General features: G+C 43.3%; 1 protein-coding gene across 1 annotated transcript in view; it reads right to left on the minus strand.

Annotated features, from left to right (window-relative positions):
• Positions 1-17,336, minus strand: part of mus301 (mutagen-sensitive 301) — a 50,995-nt gene that overhangs the window by 13,254 nt on the left and 20,405 nt on the right. Inside the window, exons 15-17 of the mRNA XM_065441727.1 lie at positions 15,594-15,689; positions 8,892-9,065; positions 1,885-1,998 (exon numbers count right to left, since the gene is read on the minus strand). Coding sequence (XP_065297799.1) covers positions 1,885-1,998; positions 8,892-9,065; positions 15,594-15,689 — 384 coding nt within the window. The remainder of the gene's footprint in view (positions 1-1,884; positions 1,999-8,891; positions 9,066-15,593; positions 15,690-17,336) is intronic.

Raw genomic sequence — 17,336 nt, forward strand, 5'->3', positions numbered from 1 at the left:
TACTCGCATAATGATCGTACTTTTCTGTAAAAAACAATTGACGCTAATTCAGGGGTGTGATCATTACGCGGGTTAAATTTCCCGCAAAATAAATATATATATATATTTTTTCCCATTTTGCGTTTGCTGCGGGATGACAAAAGGTTAACAAATAGGCGGCTGTCGCTGTATGTAGTGCAGGACACCAAAACAAAAATTGCAGCCAGCGGAGCAAGCCGAACGCACCAAATGCGATTTTTTTTCTTGTGAGTACATTACGTGCATTGAAACAGTTTTTTCTGTATCTGTAATGAATAATATCGTTAATATCGGCAAGTTTGCGGCAATAACATAGCCATGTCCACTTTGAGAGGACAGAAACAGATGGGCGCGCTTAGCTGCCAGTGACGTAGAACACATGGCGGGCATGCTGCGGAAACTGCGGAATTTGTCTTCACTACTGTCCTAATACGGCACGTTTCCGCTAAGGGTGGGCGAATATCTTAGCTGTGTTACAAGCGTCGACGTATGAATAGGGTACGCTTCTAACCTATCAGTGTAAACGTGCCTGCTATCGTTGCCGCTTTTTTTGTTGTTGTTGACCACAACCATTATAAAGCCTACACATAATATAGGCAAGTGTGGTTGTAGTTCTTTTTTTTTCTCTCTTTTTTTTTTTTGTCATGGGAGTGCGGAAAGTGATGAAAGGAATGAAATGGTGCATCTGCTTAAGAATGTTTGGTGCATACAGACCGCTTGGTTTGTCTTGAAGAGTCGTTCACGTAGCATTCAACAGAAGGTAAGTGCGATCATTATTAGCTAGACTTGGCACACGACATATCGCTGCGGCAAGATGGGGGTGCGATCATTACACGGGAAATAAAGAAAATCGAATTTTAATGACAAAATTCAGGGGTGCAATCATTACACAAGTGCGATCATTATGCGAGTAAATACGGTAATCATTCGACACTTGTTCACAGCAGCGTTTAAGAGGGCTGCCATAATTTACGCTGAAGAAACAAATCACTGAGCAGCAGGCCGCAAGTTCGATGTTCCTGAACGGGTGGTGCGAGAGTGGCGACTGCAGTGAAGCGAAATTTTCACATGTGACGGCAAGTGAGGAATTTCACACGTGCCGAAGTCTGGACGCTTTCCGGAGCTGTAGGCCAAGCTTGCGGCATACGTCGCTGAAATGCGTGATCAGTCCCTGCCAGTGAAGTCCAACATGGTCATGAAACGAGCCCGGATCTTCGCCTTTTAAGGACCTGCTCCGCCATGAGTACAACAATCGAGTGGCTGGCGGCGGAAGACCGTGAACTTACGCCAACCGGACCTGTCAAAAGAGCCTGCCTGACGGCTGCGTGTGGTTGGGTGCATTCGGCGTGGGCTGCTGTTCCACAAGATGTCGTGGTACGGTCGTTTGCCAAATGTGGAATTTTGCTGGACGACCACGCGCTGTGGGACCGTAGCAGGGATGACGATACCAGCACTAGTGAAGACGAGTAGTTCAGTGACCATGTCAGCTACTAATAAATTTTCGTTATTGAATGCACCCTCGGGTATGCTCTTCTTCTTCTTTTTTTTTTCCCCTGTCACGCGATATGAGGGGGTCAACTTACATTCGAGTCAACTTACAATTGTATAAATACGGTATATATTCATTGCATGCTGATTTTGTCAGGAAAATTTGAGATTTACTTCATTAAATCTATATTCAATATTGGAAGGTTTGGCTTTATATCCAGGGGTTTCTTGAAGAAAGCAAATTATAGTCCAACAGCATGTCTGCTAGGTGTCAATGGCCAGTAAATGGCACGCATTCGCGTGTTCCTTCTTACAGTGGACACATCTGTGTACATTTGAGTACATCTGTGCCATTCTACTTGCTTTCAAGGAACCCACCTTCCTGACGCTTGGTAGCTCCATCAAGGGGATGAGTTCCATGGTGACGCAGTTTGATAGGTGCTCTGTGAACTCTGGCAGCAGTGCCCTGTAAGCCCAAAGCTCGGGCAGCTCCTATGGAGGAAAAAAAAAAGGTTGTGGTGATCCAATGCACCCACTGGAATTTATGTGAAGTGAAGTTCTAGTTAAGTGGTGTATGTTAAAACCAGTATAATTAATGACAATGCTGACATTTGTGTTTACTTCCAGCCTGTGCAATGTTCTGTGCACCATAAAGGTCGCAAGTAAAATCTCATGCAATGTTTATATTTATGCACCACACCATTCACAAGTTAATGCGAAATGCAAACAGCAAATCAGGTAGATGCATAATGCAAGATGTGTACGCAGAAATGTTGGGAGGACAAAGGTGATGCTTGTCAAGGGAATAATGGTGGTGAAAAGTGTACGCACAGAGAGGTGAGATGCTTATAATTACATTTAGGGATTCTACACCTCTTGTGTGTCACAGTGGTACATACCCACTTGCTAAATCAAATAAAATTATATAAATCAAAAGCTGTTTGTATATAATGTACTATTCCAAGGTCTGTGTACTTTAAACATACCTACAAGTCAACATTATGTCTACACGTCTTATATAGGGATATTTATATTACACAACACGGAGGTGCACTCAGTGGCACTACTTTGTCGATCAGGTTGCAGGGCTAATATAACCTTTATACATACAGACATACGTGCATGTGTGAGTATAGTATGTATGTGTGTGTGTAAATATATATATATATATATATATATATATATATATATATATATATATATATATATATATATATATATATATATATATATATATATATATACACACACAGGTACACATAGTGAGTGGTGCTGGTTAACACTACCAGGGCTATACCTAGTGAACATTATTACCCAACACGGTTTGATAGCCATCGCCATTGGGTTCAGCTCCTGCCTGCAGCGTTACCTTTTAATCTACTTTCCTTTCCCATTTCTTTATTAGGTATATTCAATTTCAATCACACCTAACTTACCTAATGCCTTCTTTGACTTCATTGTTTGTTGACTTTATATTGCCATGATTATATATATCTATATATATATCACAAATATATCTGCTGAGATACTGACTGAATGACCAAGCAGCAGCAGCCATGTCAAACAAGGGGGTTAGGCAAAGTGCTTTAAAAATAAAAAAATACTTTATGCGCATGTCGTGTTTACTCCATAAAGACATTCACCTCAACAGCAAGGTGTGTGGCTCATCTAGGCATGCACATTACAACAATTGGCACATCAACCATGTTTTGTGATGACACGGAAAGCTAGGTCCTTGCTGTGGTGGTGGCATTACATGGCAAGTGACATTCATTAGAAAACATTTCGGCTTTATACTCACACTTGACAGTGGCTATCTGCTGTTTGCTTGAAGGAATTTCTTCAGCATATTAAATTTTCTGATGAGTAGTATCTTGCACCAATGGAGAACAAATGCACCGACCACACTGAATAAAAGCTCCATATACACTCCAATCAAATCATTAGCTGCACAATATGCGACCACCTGAATTGTAGACCATGACATGGAAAGCAGAAGCACATATTTTGTTGGTACACATGCCATAGAGGAGCAGGGGAAGAAGGGAATCAGCCACATATTGACACGCATGCTTCTTTATCTTCCTCCGGTGACCACTTTCCACCAGCTAATGTTATCGCTCGGTGCAGGATGTGCCTGTGTGTATCAGAAATTTCTCAAATGTTATCGATAGTTCTATCCATTGTCTGTTGTCACCGAACCTTATGTAATCCAATTGTATGCGTGACACGAATTGTGTAGTACTTTCTAGAAGGCATGCGAGCAACAGCGATTAAGTTCGAACCTTCGATGAGTCATGTATAAAAGCCAATGCACTTGAACCGCTGATCAGATTTTGGTGATCGCCGACTGTGCTTGCTGCTATCGTTGAAAGTTGAGTGCCACTTGTTTGAGACCATACAAGCATCTCGCTTTCTGAGACCATACAACATTCACTTTGCCTTCTACGTCACTGAGTAGGCGATGTTCAAATGGCGCTCCTGCCTCACTACGCTGACAACCTCTGATGAAAGCATGGCACCCATGAATCATGAGAGCGCAAATGAACATTTGAAGAATGAAATGCGTGCGCGATCTCGCCCCAGTACACTTCCAATAGCACTATGCCACACGCACTGTGGCATAGTGCTATAGTTTATGTATGTACGATAGGTCAAGATGCTTATCACAATAGGGTCAGCAGAGATAGCTGTGAATGGGATGTGTGAAGACCTGCAAGATCTGGTACCTGAAGAAGTAACAGTGCGTGCTGGTATTTTCACATAATGGGGCCGGGTGAGTACTGCGGGGAAACTGCCGTGGCGGGCACCTACTGCTCTTTATTGTGCATTCCTTGCATCTTTTCTTGTTCACATGGGATGTAGTGGTGGGAAAAATGCAACATATGATCGCAGTTGGGCGAGTTATCAATGTTGGTGCTGAAAGATTGCATTTTCCGGGAACGTATTAAATGCTAAAATGGAAACGTAACTGTATTAAGTCATTTTTTGTGTTCTCGATAGCAAACGTTGGTGCCAAAAGATTGTATGAAACGAAATCTTATCAACGAAGTTCTACTGTACATTTTAACCCTTTCGCTGTCGGACCTTTCTGACCGTGACGCACCCCCAGTGTCGGCTTGGTTTCAGGGAACGAGCATAACAGGGAATGAACATAGCAATTTATTTTTGATTATGATTGGTATACAAATAACATAGTCAATGTAATATACGCATTTCAGTGTTCTGCAGCTGTTGTTAGTAAACATCATCATCATCATCAGCCTGACTATAAAATCCCTTGAACACCCGAATCTGACGATGCGGAACCCTCTTCCTCGCATGCGACTCTGTCCGAGTCCGAATCCGAGCTCGGCTCGTATTCTGAATCGGAATTGAGCCACCGCTCCAATGAGCAGACGAAGGTCCCGCGCGCTGAGCCATCCGAAAGTAACCGCGCGCAGGGAGGATGCGCTTTCAGTCGCCCGCACAACGGAGATAAATGGGACGTTGCGTGATCAAGATGACAGAGGGAGATGGAAAAAGGCTAAACAAAGTTCGAAGGGCTTTACGTTTACTGCTGCAAGTCGAAAGCGAGGGTGCGGCGAGAGAGCGAAAGCCGCAACGAGTCGCTCTTTTCGGAGAGGCAACGGCACGTGCGCCTGAACTTGACGCGCCGTAGCAGGCACACCAACAGAAGAAAAATAAAAACCTTCAAACCAGCGGAGACGGCAGAACAACCCTTGAACCTATAACCACACGCGCGCGACGCATGATACAGCGAACACGGAGCCACCGCGCCACTCAGCAAAGAGAAAGTGGGGAGTGGCCGTCGCGCCCTTCAATACATGGAGTAACACAGGTCGGGGCGAATATACGAACTTGTAGAAAGAGTCAACAGAGTGCGTGGCCAATCCAGGAGCGCCAGCTTTGCGCTCTGGCGCGAAATTTTGAACGCACGATAGAGAACGTACCGGTACGTCAGTGACAGTTTTGGGGGGGAAGCGCGATGACGTACCGGTATGTCCGTGACAGCGAAAGGGTTAAGAATACGAAACTAGCACAGAAGTTCATGTTGTTCTAGATGCATAGAGTTTCATCATTGTTTTTTTTTTTTTTGATGAAGTGTGTCAAGTCGGGTTTCATGTCTATAGAGATGTGGCATAGTCGTGATTACTCTCTACAGTGTCGAGACTTGGAAACAATTTTCATTAATGGTGCATGTATGCTGAGCTCAAAGCACACAGTCACATGACCCCGAGCAAACCATGATGCTTACCAGAAGCTTTTTGGTCTCACTGTGATTGGTACTGTTCTGTTCACCATAATGGAAAAGGCACAGGTTGCTCCGGCTTGTGCACTTCATGGGAAGTGAACACTAGCCTATGTACAAAGGGTTAATCATATTCTGAAAAATGGTGAGGGACAGGAGGGGGATCAACCTGGTGCACCTCCTGCCATGTCCTCGCACCTAACTTAGCAGTATGCAGGAGTTGGAAACAATAGCACCTGCAAGTGATGTGAAGTGGTACCACATCGTTGCAAGAATCAACATGTTCTTGTGGTTATCGAATTGTCATGGTTCCATTATCATTCTATGGCCAGACCCACATGCAGTCGAGCCCCCATATAACGGCCCCACTTACAAACTTTCGTTTAAAACGAAAGACAAGCCGTGCAACTGTCAAAATATACATTATTTCAATGGCATAAAATCGCACGTATAACAAACATCTTTGAGCCCTGCCGATCGGTTACAACGAACAAACGGAGTAAACACTCCACTGCAATGCGAAACGACGATGATCTCCGACTCCTTTGTGCGCACGGTCTGTTTTCCCAAGCCTCCTCCAAGGCGAACTATCCGTTTCGTGCCCCTCTACCCTCTTCCCGCTGTCATACGCTGCCCACCAGCATCGGCGTATAGCTTCCAGGATCGCCATCCTGCCCATCCTCGCCACTCCGCTCCTCTCTCCTCACTCTTTGTTGCAACTCCCTCACGTGCTACAGCGCCGGCTAAAGTTAAGAAGTTTTGTTTTCTGGCAGTTACCACGAAGCAGGCCTCTCCACACTAGTCTCCATGCTTCCGCACTTCATTCTAGTCGGGACCGAGCTGTAATTCAGGATGGCGGACGGGAATGCTGTGCCTGCAGCTGTCACAAAATGAAAAGCACTGAACGTGGCAATGAAGCAAACAATTTTGAAGGAAGTGTGCTAAAAACTGCAAGTTGGTGAAGAAGTACAATGTGTCTGAATCAACCATCTCAATGATTTTAAAGAATAAGGAAAAGATTGCCACCTCTGCCGCCGACTCGACAAACACAAAGCGCCTGCAGAAGGCCACCTATGCGGACGTAGAGGACGCGCTGCTTTTAAGTGGTTCGCCGACGTGCAGGGCCGCAACATTCCGATAAGTGGACCAGTGATGCTGGGCAAAGCCAAATACTTTGCATTCCTGCTAGATTTTCCCCACTTCTGCCTAGGCAATGGCTGGCTACATCGATTCAAAGTGTGGCATAAGCCTTTTCTTAAATCGATTGTGAGCGAGGCAGCTTTGATAAGTGACCAAGACGTTGCCACTTGGCTTGTAAGAAATCGAGCCATTACTGCAAGCTACATGGAGCAGGACGGGTATAACACAGACGAACCTGCATTATTTTATCAGATGCTGCCGGACAAGACGCATGGCATGAAAGGCGACTCATCTGCTAGCGGCAAGCACAGTAAAGTGCACGTTACAGCACCTCGGTGTGACCAGCACGTGCCCTTTATAATTGGAAAATCAAAGAAGTTGCGCTGCTTTCAGAGCTGTGTACCTGTGCGCTACAGGCACAATACTAAGGCATGGATGACGCACAATTTATTCGCACAGTGGCTAGGCAAGTTTGACCGCGACATACAGAGGCAAGGAAGGCATGTGCTGCTCGTGCTCGACAACTGCTCAGCACACAACGTGCAAATTTCTCTGACAACAGTTACTCTACTTTTCCTGCCACCCAATACCACTTCGGAAGTGCAGCCGCTTGATTTGGGCATAATAAGCGCAATTAAGGCATCGCATAGGTACTGCATTGTGGAGCATTTGCTTGTCGCTGTTGACCGCCCGGCCGCCAACTTGCCGCTTCGAGTTTCCCTGTATTCAGCCGTTGAGATGGTGAAGGCGGCCTGGGCAGAGGTGACGGCCGCTTCCGTACAGAACTGTTTCTGCAAGGCCAGCTTCATTGACGTAGTGCCTGATGTCGAGCCTGATGCTTCTAAAGATGATCAACCCAGCGGCGATTTGTGGAAATGCATTGTCGACTTTGACATGGAGGGCTACAACACTGGTTGGGATGACTTTATTTCTGCTGATGAACAGGCTGATATTACGGAACTGTGCACGGATGAGGCCGTCACTTGCGAAGTGCGGGTGGAGAGCGACGCGGGGGAATCGGATGACGAAACTTCGGAACCAGCACCCATAAGTGTGCCTGTAGCAACAGGCTACATAGAAAGCCTCAGGCAACTTGTCTACACTGAGGGCCTCAGCAAAGAGCACACTTCTGCTTTAAATAAACTGGAGACCACTCTCATCAGATCTTCACTGCAGAAACAGATGAGCATCACAAACTTCTTTGCAAAGAAATAAATTTTGTTTTGATTAGCCACCCTCTTTTTTTTTTTTGGAGCTGTTGTCCACTTACTACGAATTTCAGGGTATAACAAACAGACACTGAGTAACTCTCAGGTTCATTACAAGCGGGCTCGACTGTAGTGCTGAAAGTAGGCAGAATCGAAACAAAGAACATAGCTTCGTGCATTAATGCATTTACAGATCCAAATATGTGTGCCAGGACTTTCTGCAAAGTTGTCAGTGAGTCATTATGCCAGCGGTCTTAACTAAATTTCACTATGACTAAAGAGTAATAGAGTGTCCTACACAAATGGAGCCAACTCCATGTTGCAACCAGTACGGCGTATGGACAATTATAATGCATGAGGAGACTTCCAGGGATGCACTTTTTCTCTTTCATTTTACAATAATTAGATCTAGCAATTGCTTAATGAAGCAGTTGCCACGGACTTTAAAAGAGAATGCTTCAAACTTCTGTGCTTTACCTTGTTATTCCTACTTGCCTTTGATTGCTGTATGAACCAAGCAATCATTTCAGGACACTGTTATTAGCCCTTATCATTCTGCATACAGCGATACCACTGGTTTGCAACAAATGTTGCTTTGGACAACATGTGTGTGTTGTTGTTCTGCCTGCTGGCCTTTGTGGCCACAAAGCCTGGCCATGAGAGATGAGCACTCAGAATTTCACAGTTGCAGCTTAATAATGGTATGCTTGAGTAGAGCCCAGATTACTCTTTGGCAATGGTCGCAACAGGCAGGCACCACTAATGCTTTTAGGCTGGTTGCTCACCTTGCAGAAGTGGGTCAGTGCTGAAGCAAAAGTGGAAGCAGATGCCAGCAGCGTCTGCACCTGGCCCCTATGTTCCTTGTACTTGGCAGCCACCTCCCAGATGCTCTTCTGGTTCCACAGGTCATTCAATTGCATGGTCTTGTAGAAGCTCTGCAGCAGCAACTGCTCACCAGTCTGCATCACAAGGGGAGTATGATGGCAGTGATTAACACTGTTTATGGCGCAGCAGGCAATTCTGCTTGGCTTAAATTGAAAAGTCTAATAAAATTATAGGGTTTAACATACCAAAGCAACGCACAAGCCATGAAAAACACCATAGTGAGGGGAAATCCAATTATTTTCAATCACCTGGGGTTCTTTAAAGAAGTAGTGACACATAATTTCAAAGTTGTAGAATCCACACGTTTTTGGCACATAAAATCACGACACTTATCAAACACGAAGGGTAAAAAACATAAGATATATTATTTTTATATTATAGTCGGTCTTGAAATTACCCATAGACTTGGCATCATCGACATTATTGCGATGTCATGACACAGAGCAAAATCTGCTGACACTTTACAGTGACAAGGCTAGGTATGATAATGTTGCTCATTCAAAAATAAACGAGGGTATGTTGCATGCATTTCTCCGAGCTACACTTATGTATAGCAGCTGCAGCAAACGCAGGAATGGAGAGAGCCAATGTATCGGGACGTTGTGACACATACACCACCTGGTTGCGGAAAACTGAAACAGGTTTGTAGGAACAAGTACTATTACAGTAAAACATTTAGGAGGCTATGACATTTAGCATTAGTATTTCTAGAGTTAACAAGGTCTGGATTGTTATTTAACGCAAGAAAATGACAAGACAAAAAAAAATATGCAAGAACCTTTAATGATTGTCAATGTAAGTCAATAGCCAAACACTTCAAGAAAGCTATTCACCTTATTAAAGGAATGTTATGCTTGACGACACATATTCGTTGCAGTGAGGATACTTGGGTGGCGTTTGTTGTTTTATTGCATAACTTTGTAGAGAACAGACTTGATAGAAAGCGCATTTGTAGCGGCAGTACTGTCAATGTCCGAAAAACCAGGCAGTCTGAAAAAATAATGCATGCATTTTATGGCTCCCAAGGGCTCAGATCACTACGGGCATGTCTAAATGGCTCTGAAGGCCTGCCAGTACACATGTTAGGCATATCGGTGCTCGTACTGTGACAGGAGATGGCGGGTGCACGCGCGTATAATTAAAAAATGCATACTGTGCCCATTGCACTTGTCCCTTGCCACTCTTCGTATGCTTCACTGCAATACTTCACGTATGTTTCATCGTGTAACACTGCTGTATTGATGCGAAGCTGACTTTCGGGAGCTGACATTATGCAAAGCATCTTGCTTTCCGGGCTTCGAAGCCAGTGGCGAGGATCAGAAAGGCGAAGTCAGCGCCATTGCTGACAGCGGTGAGTTCTTTCAATGAAAAACACGGCACCGAACTAAAAAGAGCTTGGTAACGAACATCGAAGCAGGTAGGCCTAACGTTGCCATGGTGGTAGTTAGGTCTGCCAGCAGATCTGCATGTGCGAGCACCTGTTCGAAGGGGCGAAATAATTAAAATGGCGGTGGCAACGATTTCGATAACACCGTTTCGGACCTATGGTCATGGCAAAAAGTCTGGGCAAATAGACGGTGATGGGTTTTTGCATCCGAAATTTCAGACATTCTTATACATCGACTCTATGGGCTTTATGGCAGTGCCGTGAAGGCGTCCAAATTATCGGGCATGTCCAAAAGATAGGGCATCCGCAAAGTCGTTCGTTGTCATATATAGCCATGTGCACCTCAAAGAACTCTGATAGTTGGCATCTAGCAATAAGCGCACCGCGCAATCAGGTTTTTTCAAGCCAACCTTTTCTTCGTCGCTTTAACCAAAATCTGACGTGTTACCAGAAGCGATTTCCTAAAATAATGTCTTGTCTGTTGAATCTGCTAAATCGTCAGACTTTTTCCTCTATAAGGTTGCGCAGGGTACAAGATACCTGGAAAAAAAGAGAGAGAGAGAGAAGCAACGCACATGGGCCATTCTTTCATGAAAATTGGCAAGGGGTCAGTTCACATCCATTTTCACGTTTTGTACACACTTGTGAACCTGCACTAATTCTACTGCTGCCAGAGTACCCTTAATAGCAAAACTATATACTCTGTTGTCAGTTGTATGTACAGTCTGAAGACTTGCAGGGCATTTGAAAATTCAGGAAAAAATATTATTTGTGCTTACCGGCTGATGCCGCCACAGGCATGACCTAGCCGTTTCGGTTTGGTGCATAATTTTTGCTTCTTTATTCAGATGGCGCTGCTAACATGCATGCAGATACGGGTGAATTCAACAAAATGCCTAGTTCTGAAGTAATCCCCTGTAATGAATGTATTTCTAGAATGTAAATGCACACAACTGTGTACATAGAGTTAAATAAGGACGTTAAATATAGTTACCCTGAGTGCCTAAGGAACCTACACAAACCAATTTTAATGAAGCTGCGGTGCTTCATTCATAATTTTCTTTTCTTTTTTTTAGTGCGTGAGTGCACTGCCTGCAAGAGAGATACGATCACAGGCTCCGACCAAGCGGCGGCTCTGGGGACCGCCCCCCCCCCCCCCCCCATAGTTATCAGGGGGGGGGGGGGTGCGCAGAGAACCTTCTCCCCGGCAATGCCGAAGTCTACCGTCCCCTTAAAGTGTAAATACCAGAGTTTTGTAACCCGCATCATTTGAAATTTCTTTTGACTTGCCTCAACCTTGTCACTTAAAATTTTATTGTGGCTAATAGCTTACTGCATCACTGTTGGCACAGACGTGCACAAATTTTAATTCATACGTATGCATTACTTCTGCAAATCCTGACAATCGGATGAAAAGCGCATTAAAAGCACCAGGTACAGCTGCCTCGTCCGTATTTTCACACTTCAACATTGCTTTACATTTCCACTGTAAACATGATACATGTACACATTATATTTAAATATATACACAGGACAAAGTTTATTGCATTTTTAAAAGAGAAGGAGGTAGCCAATTAATAATTATTTATAAACGTATGGATAGCCTATGCCTAGAGAATGAATATGTTGCTGTATGTTCCCCTCACATTTATTTGCTTTACGGGCTTTTTTGACCCAGAAAAAGAGATATGTAGACTTCAGTGACCCCTTTAGCAGTTTTTTATCAACGGCGTATGAAATGCACATGATGATGTGTGTCTCTTTCCAGTAAGCAATGTTAACAACTCATCAAAAAAAAACTTCTAATAATTTACAACATTTATTAGGGATGGAAACATCGTTACTTGCATGCACAAGTCATAAATGTATAGGGTGTCCCAATTAACAACCTAGCACCAAGATTTCAAAAAAAGCAGCAATGTGTTACTCGAACAAAACCCAGTGCATATTGTTTCCAGTACAGTGGAATAGCTTCCTGTAATTATTTCGTTACTGAGATTGAATTAGGTAATTGTAATTAATTATCTAACTCAACATGCACTATCCAAAATATCAAAGTGTCAATGAGGCATTTCTAGGCACAGACAAGGGACAACTAACTGTGGTATTTTCAGCAACATACTAATTGCACACTAATTTTTTCTGACTGATAAATAAACCCTGTGAAATATGGAGAATATTACGTGACTGCATTCCCACCTGGACCATAAAGCAGTGCCCTCGAACAGGCTCCCCCTGACTTAGCCTGAACGAAATAAAGGAAACAAAGAAAACATCGTGATCAAGCTAGTGCATGATTTACCACACCCCAGTCGAAGTAACCCGTCACATTTGGTGTTGGTTGGAAACAAGCTGTGATAGCTCTTGTCTTGGCGCAAATAAAGTGCACAATTCTTTTATGTTTTTTTTTTTTTGCCACAACACCTATCATCACAAAAGTGAATTGACAATGTCAGTGCAAATGTTTAAAGGTGCGTTTTGTTTCATCCCAGTTACCATGTCTTACTCTAATGAGCAGAAGGATCAAAAACCTGATCCTTGCCTTAGGAGCTGCAAATGGCAACAAGAGGAAGGCCGTAAATATACAATATGAGTCATGTAAGTGTGGCTGTAGAGCAAATGCATCGACTATCATCCAGAATTATGAAAACCTGAGACAAACCAGCAGCTTCCAGAAACAGCAGCGGAAGGCTTCATCTTTGAGTCCTAGCCTACGCACGGATGGTCTAGCATTTATGGCCTCAAACCCTCATGCTAGCATGTGGGACATGGCCATCCAGTTACCAATTTACGAATCATCCATTTGGAGGATTCTAAACCACTCAGCCTTTCACCCGTACCACCTTAACCTGCACCAATGCCTGGAAGCTAGGGACCTGCAGAATGGTCTAGAGCTCTCACAAAAGCCGATGAGTCACCGGACTTTTTGAGGATCATCATGTGCACAAATGAAGCCAATTTTTGAAGAAACGGCTAAGTAAATTTGCATAACGTACAGTATTGGAGTGACTCCAATCCACATTGGGTACAGCGCACTCAGCACCAGTACCAGTGGTGGTTTAGTGTGTGGTTCTGAATTTACCCCAGTGCAGTAATCGGTCCCATCTTCTTCGATCACACACACTGACTGGACAGCGCTATGTGGACGAAATCCCTGAAGGAGTGGTGGATGAGTTTCTCAGCGAAGTCCTGCTGTCACGTCTTCCACTTCTGTGATATCAGCAATATAGAGAACCAGCAGACAGCAGCAGCCGAACACGAAAGTGGCTGGATGTGACTTTTCATGCACAATAGATTGGAAGGCAGGGGCCTGTAAATTGGCCAGCTAGGTCACCTGACCTCTCTCCACTCAATTTCTTTCTTTGGGCTTATGCAAAAGATTGTGCTTACATGATCGAGACAGACGTCAGATTAGCTCAAGGCAAGAACAACGAATGTCTTCCCTAGAATTGCAGCATAAGTCATCAAGAAAGCCACTGAAGATGAAATAAAGTGGGCTTAGTACTGCGTAGCTTCAGAAGGAGACCTATTCGAACACGACCTCTAGGCAGCCACTAGTGTTCAACAGCACTTACGAATTCATAGATAATAAGGGCACACCGAAATCTGACGTTTTCTTCTTCTTCTTTTCTTTTTTTGCAGCCGTCCCGAATGCCAATTCGGCTCATTTAGAAGTGGTATATTTACTTTCTTGAAAGCATCCGTTTTGCCTTTTCTCTACACGTGGGCCGCTTCCCGGTCTGTCTATCTTGCTTTCACTTTTTGCCATCAACCTGTTCTTGCAGTACATATACACTCTCATAAAAAATAAAACCGTCACTTTAATTTGGCTTTGCTCCGAAGCAAGTTTCTGGCACGAAATATAGCTGTGCACACACTCTTTCGATGCGGTGCGAGCAGTGCCGTGATTTTGAAACTTTCTATGCCTATTCCATTGCTTTACGCGTTTCGTGTGAGATCAGAGCGACGCTTCGGCCGCATTATCAAGGGGCTTTTGCCATAAATGTGATCAGCCGGCCTTGAGAGACGTATAATAAGTGTGACATAGAAATGAGAGAACGGAACAGCTGCGAAGCCGCGAAATCTGCTGTTGGTGCTGCTTCCGTACGATTAGCAAGGTGATGCGCTGTCCCTTCGAGTTCGCCATGGGCAATGCAGGTGCTTTCAATGATCTTATTTGAGGGCGCTGCTTTATGATGAGGGTTGTAACGCAGTCACGTGGCATTTATCATATTTCGTGAGGTTTCTTTGCCACTCAGAAAAAAATTGTATGCAATTATTACGCTGCTGAAAACACCCCATTTAAATGTCATTTGGGGGTGCCTGCAAATGCCTCATTGGCACTTCGATAATTAGGACAGTACTTCTCGATTTAGACAATTCATTGCAATTACCAAATTAAATCTCACTAACGAAAGAATTACTGGTGGCTGCTCCACTGTGCTGGAAACAATATGCACTAGGTTTTCTTTGAGTAACGCAACTGCTATTCTTTAAAGTCTTGGTGCATGATAGTTGGGGCACACTATATAATTCACTCAGTAACCGAAATGAGGCCAAGCCGGATTGACTTGAAATCACAATCAACAGCAGTCATGCGCAATAGCGCTTATACTTGGACTCACAGGGGGAAAACAAAATAAAGAAAGAAAGAGAGATACAGAGGTTGCAGTTTCGCCGGATAGACGAAGCAGTATTAGTGATAGCGAAGTATACGACAATTACGCGAAGGAAGGTTACACCACTGAGAGATACCAGATTCTTGGTGGCATGAGAGGACTCAGGCTGTGAAGTTATACTGTCACCTACTATAAGGTCTTGTAAATTCTCACATAAGGCCATCACTTCAGTTAACGATTCTTTTAGGACGCACGAAGTTTCTTCAAGTGCGAGAAATATATAGAAATATATATGGGGGGGGGGAAAGCTGGCTACCCCCCCTCCCAGAAGAATGAGAACTTTCTGCCTATAGACAAGATCGCTTATTTGAAATCAGCAGAAAAAACTTAACAGTGCATTTCGATAAAATTTGCCAAATAACAAATAAATGAAGAAAAAAAGCTTCATGACCAACTGCCCAACCTCTTACATAAAATTAGTCTACTGGGTGCACATTTACACTGTAATGGACCCATGTGTTGCTATTATTGTAGAGAGACAGGGCAATGAAATTCCTGTTGTCACATGCACAATTAGACATGCTTTGATTTCACACCTTGAGTGAGCCACCGCTGGCCAGTCTGGTGATGAGGGCTTCTGTAATCCCTATGAGTTCAGCCACCTGAAGCTCATTTTCTTTCAGATCTTCGTACTGTAATGCAAGAAAGATTTCTGTTGAGAAACATTCTAAAGTTACGCAGTTATTCTAAGGCAGTCTACTTTTGCAACATTTGTAGAAATGACCAGATATGAGAGATCTCTTAGTTGCACTTATTATGGTCAAGTCACATTTAAAATTATCACTAATTTGATTGACTTCTTACACTTTGTGCATGTATCTGCACAGTTTGCTGTTTGCACATCTCAGCTATGTGAATGCGATTGCCTGCGACATTTAGTTCACATACGATGCCAACAGTTATTTTGTGGCACAACATGCGTATTTTTGAGCAGGCTGTTTCTCTTCTTTCTCTTGTTACCAAAGGCTCATCCTTCGAACACAGCAAATGAATTGCAAGCATGCCTCTGAGGATGATTTCAGCTTTGAAAAGTGTGGTTCCAATAACAAACAAACATGCAACTGGAGCTGTAACGGAAGTGTGCCACATAGGGCCACATATTCGCCTGTTTTTAAAAGTAAACTATTAACTTTTTGTTCATGTATAGATCACACATATTATGTCGCCTTTACGAGAGAATACCTATAGTGCAGTATCTCAGCACTTTGGTAAATGATTCTACTAAAACCAGTAAAGCGTGTCTTGTTACAATTCCCAACCTATAGAAATTAGGGAACCTTTTATGAAAGCAATATGGATAATGTTAGTCAAGCACCACTGACACTGAGAAACACATTAGGTCCTATGCTGTGTCCTTCTAGGAAACAGCAGGCTTTAAGCTTGTTGTCTGCTTATCTTCGTGATATTGGCTTGCTTGACAAGCTTTAGGGAAATTCAATACACAGTTGCCTTCCATTAATTTGACCCAGATAAAACTGCCAAAATTGGTCAAATTATCTGGCAGGTCAAGTTAAACAAGAGGCAGAAAAAACACCAAAACACACCGCTGATTGATCCGCCAGTATTTGCCCCAATTCTAATATGTCCACGAATTGAACGCACACCCACTTTTTATGGGTTCAAAACAGAAAACAATAGTGAAAATGACATAAGAGCTCCTAACTAAATACAAATTGAATTCACACTCGTTTTTTTAGCAAGAAAAACCTAGCATGACTCCAATACTGGCCAAAAGAAAAATGCGATACTCGGGAATTTTGCATAACATAATTTTATTTACTTAATGTCCATCATCATCACTCAGACAGTACTTTATCGCGATCGATAAAGAACCACAACATGTCATTTTTAATGCGGTCTATAGTGGGATTTATATTCTGCATTTAGCAAACAACTCCACTATAATAGCAAGCAGGTTGATGACCCACAACCACACTAGCCACTTCGCTTATTCAATCTGGCACACATGCGATCTATGGAACGCCAGGAACATGTGATGCGGCTTGTTGCAAAATAACTTAAATGTGCTTTTGTAATCAGACTGAAAGTGGCGTGTCGTCTTCATGCTATGTAAAAAAAAATTGTTTTGTCGCCATCCAAGATTGCCATCTTGTGAAGTAGGCAATAAGTTTTGCTAATGTGGTTTTGGTTTCATATGGAGCTGGCACCACCCAAACAATTTTCCAACTAATTTTGTCTGTAAAACAAGCGTGCAGTAGAAACAAGTAAACATTGCAACAATTCATTGTAAGTTACCCTTGTTGCTTTAAAATCTTTCT

The sequence above is a fragment of the Dermacentor albipictus genome, chromosome 3, assembly GCF_038994185.2.
Source record: "Dermacentor albipictus isolate Rhodes 1998 colony chromosome 3, USDA_Dalb.pri_finalv2, whole genome shotgun sequence".
Classification (NCBI taxonomy): Eukaryota; Metazoa; Arthropoda; class Arachnida; order Ixodida; family Ixodidae; genus Dermacentor; species Dermacentor albipictus.